The sequence below is a fragment of the Talpa occidentalis genome, unplaced genomic scaffold (genome assembly GCF_014898055.3).
Source record: "Talpa occidentalis isolate TD23 unplaced genomic scaffold, MPIMG_talOcc4v2.1 talOcc4.10, whole genome shotgun sequence".
Taxonomy (NCBI): Eukaryota; Metazoa; Chordata; class Mammalia; order Eulipotyphla; family Talpidae; genus Talpa; species Talpa occidentalis.
This window is the reverse complement of record NW_023600993.1, coordinates 82,622,541-82,635,104: the sequence shown is the minus strand read 5'-3', so window position 1 is coordinate 82,635,104 and position 12,564 is coordinate 82,622,541. Positions and strand designations below refer to the sequence as shown.

The 12,564-nt window shown below is 48.8% G+C and overlaps 1 protein-coding gene across 1 annotated transcript; it reads right to left on the bottom strand.

Annotated features, from left to right (window-relative positions):
* Positions 1-228: 228 nt before the first annotated feature.
* On the bottom strand, positions 229-11,135 carry PROKR2 (prokineticin receptor 2). The gene is made up of 3 exons (XM_037521087.2): positions 10,994-11,135; positions 8,300-8,869; positions 229-3,370 (listed from the first exon to the last, which is right to left on the bottom strand). Exons 2-3 carry the CDS (start codon positions 8,752-8,754, stop codon positions 2,674-2,676), a joined length of 1,152 nt encoding a protein of 383 aa, XP_037376984.1. The 5' UTR covers positions 8,755-8,869; positions 10,994-11,135; the 3' UTR covers positions 229-2,673.
* Positions 11,136-12,564: the final 1,429 nt, after the last annotated feature.

Sequence of the window (12,564 nt, the reverse complement as noted above, 5' to 3'; positions counted from 1 at the left end):
ATGCTGAAAGAAACATTGCTAATAGCTTCATTACAAAACCATCTTTTCTCTCATTCTGGCCAGGGAAATGAATGTTTTTCGAAATGAGATTAAAACTTCAGTATATAACAGTATGTATAAATGTTTATATATCTCAGCATGTTAAAAGTATCTTAGACTTATCATTAGTCTTGAGAAGACAAGGGTAAACTCAAGTTCAACTGATTTATTATCTTAACAGTTAGATGAATTAATAGTCTCCATGCAAAGTTTTCATTAAACAAACAAGATGATCTGAACACAGGGGTAACATGGGCAAAGACAATGGTCCTCTGCTTATTTGCATGCAAGGATACACTTCTGGGTTGTTAGCGTGAGGGATATAAACAAAGATGAGCCTGGTTGCTGGCATGAGCTGCCAGTGCTCTAAAAATGTCTTCAACAAGTTCCTTCTCTGTTTCAAGTTTGAACTGCTTAGATGGCTATCACTTCACTTATATCTAAATACACTCACATATGTAAAAGATTAGCAGGGAAAACACTTAAACACTCTGGCTAAGATTCCATATGTTAATTATTTCCTTTAACAACACATAACACCTTCTATTCACTAGAAAATCACAAATACACACTGATATTTACAAAATGTGTTTCAGTTCAGTTGAGATGAAGGAAAGATGGTGCATTTTAGGATAAAAAGAAAAGAGACCTGGGGCCTGGGTACTCTCTCCTCACAATCTGTTTTCGCACTTGGCACCCCTCGCTTCTGAACAGCTCCATGTACTTTTGACACAAACAGTTGCACAACGATCTATCTTTAAAGAATCTTCTTACTAGGAGAACTGTCAGAGGATAATAAATAAAAATACTAACAATTGCAAAAATGCAGATAACCTCCAATACTTACTAGCTTGGTTTTAGAATGCATTGTGCAGTTTGGTAAAATCAGAATTGATGTCATTTGGCTTAGGCTAATAGTAGAGTGTGTATTTGCTGAGGGTAAATGGAGTTGGAGGTGAGTCTGCTGGGTGGTGATGGAAGAAAATGTTGGTTGAAGCTTCACTGATGGACAAACAAGCCAATAATTAAAAAAAAAAAAAAAACCCACACATAAGCAAACAACTAAATCTCTATAGGAAACTACTTGTCTAAATGGGGGTCATTTGGGTCAATTCCAAACCAGGAACCATTTATATAGTCTTTGCTTTAAAACCAAACAGGAGGAAATGAGGACAAGTACACAAATCATCAACTATATAATACAAACAGAAGTATGCAGTCCTGGGGTGTGCTGTTTGGAAACATGCAAGGAAGGTTTTCAACACTTCTAACCATGGGGATGCTCAGAGCCCAGAGGTCACTGAGATGCTGGGGTTAATCTTCCTGATAATGATGGAGAGCAGTGATTCCTGCCTCCCCACCCTCCCAGTTTAGATAGGCTGCACGGTGAAGAGTTCCGGGGCCTCTGGTCCAAAGAATAGGGATAAAAAGTAGTTCTCATAATTAGCCCCAGTGGGTGGATTTCCTTATCCAAACAAATTGCTCGGTATCACTTATCCAGTCTTATCACTTGTTGAAAAGCACTTGCACAAACTTTGACTTCATTAGTTCTATAAATTAGGCAGAGATGATATTGTCATCATTCCTATTTCACTGAAAAACAGATGCAAAAATAGTAAATATCAAGGTCACACGAGTCTTAGGATTTGAACTCAGGTCTTTGGATTCTAGTAGAGCTCATTCTTTAAAACAAGGAGGTGTTTTAGAAAAGGGGTCATGATCTTAGCAAAATGTCCATTTAGATTATGTTCATTGCCAATGGCAAGCATCATCTCTTTCACTGGCCCTTCCCCCCTTCCTGACACTAGAGACCCTGAAATCCTTTACACTAAGATGCCAGGAACTTCATGCTTTCCTTATTTCAGGACTCCCTGTCTCCCCCAACCAAAATGATAAACATCAAACATCAGTGCAAAGAGATTTCTTGGTTCTTTCTTTTGAAATCATACCATTACGGATAAACACTGACTTGGGTAAGAGACAAATTCTTTCCTTGCAGAATCCTAGAAAATATCCTAGAAAGGTAGGCATTGGATGGGAAGGTTCAATGTAGTGTTAAGGACTCTTTTTCCATGACACTGTAAACCCCATATTCTGACCACCTTATCCTAACATTTCTATCATGTCTAAGTGTCTTATTCTCTAGCCTTCTGACATTCCATCTGATGATATGCAGAGTAAGGGAAGATGAAGAGTGAGTCTGGTCATTTGTGGGCTCTGTGAAGCCGTCCATATACCTGGATAGAGCTTGGTGACTTCAATAGTTTCTGCCATTTTGTTGTTATTTAAATATTTATGTACACAGAAGGGAATCAGTAAATATCAGCTCTTGCTGCCCTTCTCTAATCTAATCTGTGTTGTGCACACACAGTAGGTGTTCAGTCAATTGTCAGTTGCTATAAATTGGTCTAATCTCATTGGTGCCTGGTGCACACAATAGGTGCTGAGCAACTATCAGCAAACGTCAGCTGCGGTGGACTGTGTCTCTTCACATGGCATGTAATGACCAACAGGTATCCAGGTCTTTGAGGACTGAACACAGCTGTCCCTCCCCCACGCAGCTGGAGAACTTGGTTATTGGTGACTTCTGCTCTGAGTACATCTTCTGATTTTTCAATTGTGAAACTCAGCGGCTCACTTCAACCGGATACAGTCTACCTCTTCCGTGGCCTGCACACCACTGGTTTTGAGGTCAAGGTCAGCGCTGGACTTGCTCCCATGCTGGGAGGGTCGCCAGTGGAGCCGCATCATCTTCTTGAAGTACTTCATGGTGTTGTTCTTGACTGTGACAAAGCACACGGTGTTGATCATGCTGTTGCTCATGGCGATGCACTCCACCACGTAGAAAGCGGTGAGGTAGTGCTTCTCCTTCACGAACACGGTGGGAAAGAAGTCGCGCACGATGGTGAATCCATAGAAGGGGGCCCAGCACAGCACGTAGGCGGTGAGGATGCACATGAGCACCAGCACCGTCTTCCGGCGGCAGCGCAGCCGCTTGCGAATCTGCTCGGTCTGGAAACCAGGGACCGTCTTGAACCAGAGCTCCCGGGAGATCCTGGCGTAGCACAGGGTCATGGTGACCACCGGGCCCACGAACTCCACGCCGAAGATGAAGAGGAAGTAGGACTTATAATAGAGCTGCTGGTCCACCGGCCAGATCTGGCCGCAGAAGATCTTCTCCTGGCTTTTGACAATAAAGAGGACCGTTTCGGTTGTGAAGTAGGCTGAGGGGATGGCGATGAGAATGGACACCATCCAGACCAAGGCGATCAGGAAGGAGGCGGTTTGGTAATTCATGCGTGGCTTCAAGGGGTGAACGATAGCCAGGTACCTGGCAGGAGGGAGAAGCCATGGATCAAAATGATGGGTGCTTAGACACATTCGTTTTTAACTGACCCCAAACACACACACACACACACACACACACGCGCAGACAATGGCACAATGAGTCCAGCATGTCCCCTTCAGCAAGTCTCATCTTATTTTTAGCAACATCATTTCCTGTTTCCAGTAGTGAAGCTCTTTAATGGAAACAACACAGGCTTTTTGGGTTAAACAGGTGGAGCAGATCTCAGTTTCCCTCCTGATTGGCTTTGGGGATTAGAGTGAGTCACTCAGTCCCTCTCTGAGATTCGTTTCTTCAAATGAAACTTGGGATAAAGTGACTTCTACCTTGCAGGGCTGCTGTTCACATGAAATGTGACCGTGTTTGTAAAAAGTTTGGCATGTAGTAGGTGTTAGGTTAATGTAGGGTAAAGAAAAATGTCAGGCTTTTCTGCCCTCCCGCCATCAGGATAGATGATGGATCCTTGCAGTCCTGAACGCATGCCTGATGGCGGGCACCTGGAGTAGGGTGTGGGCATAGGTAGATGGGATTCACCTGAGCTGAGACTGGGCTTTTAAGGGCGGCATCACGGGGACGCCAGCAGAAGCCGAGAGAGAAGCCAAGAAGCAGAAGCAGAGATCACCGGAGAGCCCAGATAGAGTGAGGACTTGCTGGGGGCTGGCAAGCCTGCCAGCCTCCTGGCCCCCCAGCACCCTTGCCTGCTGTGTACCGGGTAAATCCCAATAAAAGACCTGCAAAAACAACTGAGGACTCTGACTCCTCCTTTACCGGGTCTGCTGGATCAGAAAACCTGCACTTGTCCATTCCTGCCTCTAGTTAACACCTGTGCCCTTTTAGAATTATGTTGAATCCTGTTGCTACCACCTTGGCTCCCAGCCTTGTCATTCTGCCCAAGAACCTAATGCTTTCAAAATTTTTCATTCCAAGTAGCTCCTAGTTTACGGGTGAAGGAGCGGTGGACTCCAGAGAGGTGGAGACCTTTCTCAGGCAGTGGACAAGGGCTTTCTCTCTCCTGCCCGGGGTGTCATCCTGTAATACACAGCAGGAACGTAAAGGTGGACTTGGAGAAAAGTAAGGTATCCAGTGAGAGCTGAATGCCTTGCCCAGCTTTCATGGTACAGAATCCAGGCTATTGTCTTAAAAAAAATTAAATATATATATATATTACATCAGTTTTCCTTTTTTGTGCAGTGTATGCTTTCTCCTCTTAGGGGTAGGCCCGTAAAATTCTCACCACCCTTTTACCCAGGCACCATCACCATAGTCCCTTGTGCTCTTCCCCAACCTGTTTTCATCCTTCTCCCTCCTCCCCTGCAGAATGTGTCTGATTTATAGTTGCCTGCTAGATTTGTTCTTTTTATTATAGTTTTTTTTTCCCGATTCCTTAGCAGAGAAGATTCTCTGCTTTGCTTCTCTCTCAGCTTCTCTCTCGGCTTCTGCTGGCGTCCCCGTGACGCCACCCTTAAAAGCCCAGTCTCAGCCCAGGTGAATCCCATCTACCTCTGCCCACACCCTACTCCAGGTGCCCGCCATCAGGCATGCGTTCAGGACCTCAAGGAGCCATCATCTATCCTGAAGGCGGGAGAGCAGAAAAGGAATCGGGAAAGGAATCGGGATGGGTTCTCCTATATTTGCCCTATAAGAGAAGCCATCAGATATTTTTCAGAATCTAGGCTCTTGATACAAAGCTTTTACATGCACTTCCCTGGGCTGTCTCCAGCTCAGACGAGAAGGCGTGTGAAGTCACCCTACCGGAAAGCAGCTCGCAGCATGAGGCTTTCACCTGCTCCTTCCGGTGAGCCACACTGCCTGGGAAAGTGGTCAGAGCCTTTTGGGAAATGAGCTCATGTGTGTAGGTTGAATACCTTATTTCCAGAAAGACCTACTACTACCTGTTCAGTTAATTTGGGGTCCTGGAATAATTTCCGTGTATTAGGGGTGGGATGGGAGGAGAAGAGGTGGTGGGAGAAGGTAGAGTAGGAAAAGAGGCATGAGGATAGGAAGGAAACAGTTTAAACCTGGAAATCAATAGGCACTCCAACCTGTGGCATCCAGAAATGGCAGTGTGTAGGCCGGTATCTCTACAGAGTAGGACAGGCATTTCACCAAGGAGTACACTGCAGTGCACAGGGAATTCTATACTTCTCCCACCCTGCCTGTGTCAGGCTATGCAGGCTGATCTGATTCTACCATTGAATATGAAGTGATCCCCATGTCCACGAATAAAAGCCCCAACATCCAATGCCAGAATTATTGGGGGAAAGTGAGAGCTGGTTCATCCATATTTCTTACTATTTTGCCTTATTGTCCCCAACTGGTTCATAGCTGAATGAGAAAGCGGGTACTACTTATTAGGCTCCTATATTGTAAGATCTGCAATTCCATGTGCTACCCTGTCATCACTGAACCTCCCAGGGCCCCAGAACCTTAGCAGTGAGTATACCCCTGCACCCAGTGGGGGTCTTCCTTGCTCTGCCAGTTCCTGTCAGTGAGACCAGCTGCACCCCTAGTTCTCAACCAAATGGGTTTCACTTCCCTGCCAGCTATCAAAATTACTCAAACAAACCTATGACAACCTTTTGTGGGAGTTAAGGGTCACCTCATCTTCTTGTTACTACAGAGCCTGCTGCCCACAGCCCCTGCTGGTCCTTTCCACCCTGGGGTGTGACTCCTACGGGGCCCTGCATGGTGTGCAGCATCCCCTCTCCTGCTCCATGAGTGGAGATGACTCATCAGCTGCTGTTAGTCTTGTCTGTCCAGTGTCAGGTGTTGTGTTTGGTCAACCGGTGCTATTTAGGGCCAGAGAATCCCTCTGTCATTGGTGAGATGACTAGGAGGCATCCCCAGACTGTCAGTGACACATGATCACTTCTTCATCCAAGTTATTCTGACTTATCACTTGATTGTTCTAGCTTTTATGGATAAGAAAACCCTTTGGGGCTGAGAACTGTATCTTTTACTGTTTCGATATATACATAGGACGGGCACGTAGCTGGACACACAAGCTGTTAAGGACCTACCAGGTTTTACCAGCATCTACCCTTCTCAAACCTCTTATCTCAGTGCACACCTGTCTATTCCCACTTGCCAAACCTGCATTTCTGTCTCTAACGGCCTTCCCTGGCTTCTAGAACCCTCTTGGCTACCTGTGCAGCATTTCTAGAACAGCTCTCACAGTGACTCTCTCCCAGCCCTCACTCCTGTGTGAACTCTGAGGTATGATCTATACCCAAGAGCTATTCAGCAGGGATAAGCCCCACTTGCCTATAGGAAAAACTTGCTATGGATGAATATAGATATGAGGGACAGTCAGGAGCTCCTGAAGGGATAAAGAGACAGGTTAGAAGAGTCTTATGATGATTTGTCAAGAGGTGAGGCTGAAAGGACAATTACAAGGGCTGAACACGAAGGGTGGGTGGGTGGGACAGGGAGAAGGCAAAACATGACGGTATTTTTTCCAGCTTAAGTGACGGGGAGAATGTGGAACTGCCAGTGCAGTTCCTGCTCTGCTGATGGGCAGAGCTGGCCTGAAAAAAAGAACCACTTTTTGTGTCTTATCAGGATGGTTGCTTCATAAGAAAATGCTGTTATTAAAAAACAAACAAACAAAACTATAAGGAAAGGTTTCAGTGGGACAAAGGGGATAAATAGCGATAATTCTTACTTAAAAGAACATCAGAATCACTCAGGGAATTGCATAAAAATGCGGATTCCTGGGACAATAGCCCAAGGGATTCCCATTTGGTAGGGCAGGGTGGAATCTGACACTGATAATTATATCCAGTGATGCTTTAGACCGGTTCCCTGCATTTTGTGCAGTAGTTTATAGCTGCATATCACAAACACTAGTTTTGGGACTGGAGAGCCTCAGAGTTGTATTAACAAAACTGTTTTTCCTGCAGGAATAATGTTATAAAACAGTAGCAACCTCTTATACTTGTGTGTGTATTTATTCTCCTAGTTAAAAAATAATCAACTGGTTGATTAGAAAGAACAACAAGCTTAAATAGCACCAGAATGAGTGGGAAATGGAGACAAAAAAGGAAAAAAGATAATTAAAAAACATCATTAAAATGAGCTTCAGCACAGTTCACAATGGTCAACCAAAAAGGTGTGGCACCACTGTCCCCCCTCAAACAGTTACTAGTGATCTGACGCTGGCATACAACTGTTCACGTAAATGTGTGAGATTTGTCATATGCTGCTATTATGCATTTTACTATATAAATTTACATAGCAAATTTATATTAGAGCAAGGACTTCTAGAATGTCTCATGCAAATATATGCAAATGTGCACGTGGATATATGCAAAAAAGCAAAGGCGAGCATGGCCTGCCCCCTTTATTTCAAACAAGCTGTTAATCTTATTGGGAAATCAGTTCTACAACAAAGTCAGCAGGAACAAGAGTACATATTATGGGATTCCATGTTTATGATATTAAAGAACAGACACAACTATGATGAGAGAAATCGGGTTAGTGGTTATCTGGGGAAGGAGGGCTGACAGGTAAGGAGGGGCACTAGTGATGGAATGTTCCATATCCTGTAGTGACTGCAAAAAGCTTGGCTCATGTTATCTTGACTGGAAGCTGCCCTTAACTCTCACTGATGGTGAAGTAGCAGCTGCTCAAATTTAATGCTTTTGTCTTTGGCTGTGATGCTAATCATGCTCATATGACTGGCCAATATCCGAAGCAGATGTGGCGCCTGGGGGCACAGTCCAGAGCTGGAGGGCTCAGGAGTGTTACTCTTGCCCGCATTTGGGGAGATCTGAGCTCAAACTGAACAAACCAAGTCTCCCCTTGCTCCATGACAGACATTCAATTCTGGGTTCATGTCAACTGCCAGGGAGCAAGTGAGCAAATGGGCAGCCTGGCTCAGCCCCCTCCTTTACCCCTGCCCAACCCGCTCACCTGTCAATAGCAATGGCCAGCAGGGCATTGGTGGAGACATAGAGTGAGACAGTACGCAGGTAGTTGACCGAGGCACACAGCACATGGCCGTGTTCCCAAGACAGCTGGCGCACCACGTAGTAGTCCATCTCAAAGGGGCAGCACACGATGGCCACCAGGAAGTCAGAGATGGCCAGGTTAGCGATGAGCAGGTTAGTGAGGTTGCGGAGCTTCTTATAGCGGGCAAGGGCAGCAATAAAGACAAAATTGCCAATACCACACACTAGCATGATGCCGGCCAGTGCCACACCAATGACGATCTTGGCTGCAAAGAAGGTTCGAGTCTTGGTCATGTCCTCATTCTCATCCAGAGGAAGGTCATAATCACTGTAACTGAAGTTGAAGGGGAGGGAGGCATGGTCTTGGGGTAGGTTGAAGTTGGGTGCAAAACTGGTGTTTCCATTCTGGGCTGCCATGGTTAAGCTTGCAGGTATTTTAGTGTGTGGGAGCCTCGAGGTTCTGAGTGATCCCAGCTGAGGGGCCAGTTCTTTCACTCTCACAAGCTCAGCAAGATTTACTCCTTGCCTGTATCTTTGGGGAAGAGTCAAAACATTGTTTTAGATCCTGGATGGAGACACAAACAGCAGGCAGCATGCAGAAGAGCACCTGGTAGTATCTCCTGTGTTCCTCAGGTATAGGCCAACCAGAGCCACTACCTACCCACAGACAGAACTACCCAGGCTACTGGGAGAGGCAACATGAGATCTGGAAATTGGGAAACTCTCCACTGGCTACCAAGAGGTACTGGGCATAGAATGAGTTGGACTCTCCAGAGACACCCCAGAAGGACATGCATCTTTGTCTAATTCCCAGGGGCCCAGGACCAGGACCAGTTTGCTTTTCTTACAGTCACACTTGCTTTCCCTACAACTCCCACAGGGTCTTCTGAAAGTTTTTTTTACAAGACTGCTCCAGGAAGCTGGTCCAGGCTCCTGTGGTAGTCACAATGTTGTACCATCTGTTGGCCAGGGACAATAAAGCCAAGGACTGGGTCTTTCCTCCAAGCAGAACATTGCTCCCTCTGTCATGGCCAAACCATACACTTGGAAAACACCAAATCCATTTTCACATGGACAGGCTGAGTCATCTTGAGCCAGTGAGTTATGCTCTCTGAGTCCCAATCCTCCTATAAATCCAATTCCTGCTGCCCAGTCCAGCATCTGGCACATTGTGAGGGCTGGATGGGCTCTGCTGGATGAGTGCATGAGGATCCCGACCCTGATTCTGCAGTGGAGGGGCTGTGAGGGAGGGAATTCTCCTGCAGCTCCCCTGAGCTTTGGGAAGAGTGCTAGAAAGAAATCCTTTGTCTACTTCTTCCCCCACCCCCTGTGGGTCTGCTGCCTTACCCCCCTCATTGAGCTCCCACTTCCCCACCAAGAATCCACTCTGATTGGGGGCACCACATCCCATCACCAAAGCTGTGTCCTGTGAAGTGGTGGCTGCTCTGAGACCCAGCTTAACTGCAAAGAGTTTCCAAGGCCGAGAAGAGAGAGGTTAGCGAGAACCCAGGCGGGTCTGAGGACTGAACTGCGCTCCTTGCCTGTATCCTTCACATTCCCGTTGCCTGAAGATGCCCAGTGGAGAGGAAATAAAGTCTGAGCGCTGGACCAGAAAAAGAACTGGGACCCCACACCCCCTGGCATGGGACCCTAGTGGTCCTGCTCCCATCCCCTTAGCTGGACTCCAGGAATGGGACCAGGGGGCTGCAGGTAGCAAGAAGCGGGCCAGACCGTACCTTGGGTTGGGCTGCGCTGGGCAGGAGTGGGAGAGCCAGGGACAGGCACTGACCCAGGAGCGGACAGCAGTGGTAGGGATAAGCCAGCCTGCCCTGCGGCCACCCGGGGTGCGTACCAAGGTGACTAAGACAGCAGCCAGGTTGCCCTGTCTCAGGGTTGCCTCTGGCTCACACAAGCCGCCCATCCCTGAAGTCACTGCTTAGGCTGAGACAGATAAGCGGGTCCCGCCCTCTGGGCGTCTAAAGCTGGCGGCTCTCCAGCCCCTAGGCCGGGGAGAGGAGAGGGCGTGGGCCGTCAGGACTGGGGCAGGTACCAGTCCCGTTTTCGTGGGATGCACCCCCTGCCCTCGCCAACTCTTTCCGGGAGCAGGTACCCATACACACCCGAACCCAAAGCGTGGTCCCGCGGGGCGCGGCCTCGGCAGGGGTGGATGCAAGTCAGAAAAGCCGGCTCTTAGAGCACAGCACGCGGGGCCTCCGGGCGGGAAGAAGAAGGGGTTGGGGGGAGCAGGCAGCGCAAGGGAATTTTCCAAGGCGCTGCTCTGGTCACCTTTCAGGAAGGTGCTGCTCTGCCCGCGCCCTCCCCGGCAATTTGGTGATGGCCGGATTGCCCAGCTACCCGCTAGGTCGCTCTGCCCGCTCCTGCACCCCAGCCCCGGCCGGCCGCCCCCTGCCCCGTCCTAGCGGGTTCCTGGGGAAGGGGCGAGGATGAGAGGATCTTTTGGTACCAACTCCTTACACGAGCTAGCTCGGATACACTCGGAGAGTGGCAGGAGGCAAAGCAGTCCGAATCCCTTCACACCCTCCCCACCCACACAGCCCAGAGAAACAAGTGGGCGTCTGCGCCCCCCAACCCAGACGACGCCCCCCACCCCATCCCACCCGTGGAGCCCCCCGGACCGGTCATGCCCAGAACGTACCTGCCTCCGCGCCTCCTCCCCAGCGCGCTCTACCATCCCAGGTACCCTAGCTAGGGGTGTGGGCCGAGCTCCTCGGTTCCCGCCTCGGGGGTCCGGATTTGCCCCGCGGGAGGCGCAGCGTAGAGGGGCTGGGCGGCGGCTCCCTTTCTTCCAAGCCGAGAGCACTTCCCCGGCGCGTGGTGGTCTCAGTCTTCCCGCAAGAGTTGGCGCTCCGCCCCCTCAGCTCTTCCCGGCGCCTCGGACGAGGCTTGGTGCACCCAGCCCCGCCCCCGACTCCGCCCCGGGGTCCCCAGCTCTCTTCTGCGCAGAGGCAGAGGGTGGGCGCAAGGATTTCCCACCTAGAGAGCCCGGGGCGCTGAGCGCGCTCCGCTCTGACCGCGTCGGCTGAGGTTCCCAGTTCAGAGTCCACCCTTCCAAGGGGTTTCTGCGCCCTGCACCCAGAATGAACTGGGCCACTGTCGCTGGGTTCAGAGGATGCGATACAGAGGAACTGGCAAGGCTCTCTGCACCCCGCTGCGGCGCCCCAAGGGGTCGTCTGTGCAGGAGCCAAACGTTCAGTCTTCTGCTGGGGCCCGTGCCAGCGTGCGCTCCCGCGCCAAGATAAGGCCTTCAGGAGGAGCCCGGGTGGCTTCCAGCGTGCTTGAGAGCCGGTGCTGGGGAGACTCGAATGCAGCCTCTAAGAGTGCAGTGTGGGCCCTTGAGGGTGACGGTGGAGGAGACCCTCCCTTCCCCAAGCTGGGGTTGGGGGCAGCTTGCCCTGCTGCTTTGATCCTGAAGTCCTCACCGAGCCCCTGTTGTACCCGCCCTTGCCAGATTCCATGGCCAGGAGAAGCATCCCACCTGTCTGCTGGGACACCCCAGTGCCCTCTACTTTGCTTCTGACGGGCTGGCTTGAATTTCCATTTCCTCCTGGTCTTGTTTTCCTTATACATGGAACCAGATTAAACTTTCAGGACTTTCTAATGCAGCGGATAACCTGGAAAGCACAGAGCTGGCCGCTGCGTGTTCAGAGTTGTGGCGGCAGGAGAATAAAGGTCTAAAGAACCTCCCCATTGTTAATTTCTAGTTCATTCCTGACTTTCCTATTTTGTCAGATCTTCCCAGTTTTCCGAGAAAGTCTGACATTTCAGAACTTTATGAGTAATCTGTTGGGTTACTTAAAATCTCTGTGTTGGTGAAAGAGAACCTGTCTCAGACTGAGCAGAGTCAACTGAGCTACCAACTTAAAATTGCTGAATAGACAATGGAGAAACCCTTTGTGTGGTGAAATTCTGTGAGTTTGCCTTTCCCATCTTATGAGAACCAACCCCATCTATCTAATCCCCTTTGAAAACTTTATTTAATTTTACTTTTTCCCCAGCTTTGCTGAGTTGTAATTGACATTACGCAAGTCTAAGGTGTACAATGTGATGATTTGAAGCACATGTTATGAAGAGTGCCATTTAAAGCTAGTTAACCTTATTAGCCTCCCTAGTCATTAATTTCCTGCTCAGATTTTTGTCACGATTCAGTTTTGGTAGGTTGTATGTTTAAGAATTTCTTCTAGTTTATCCAATTTGTTATTGTGTAAT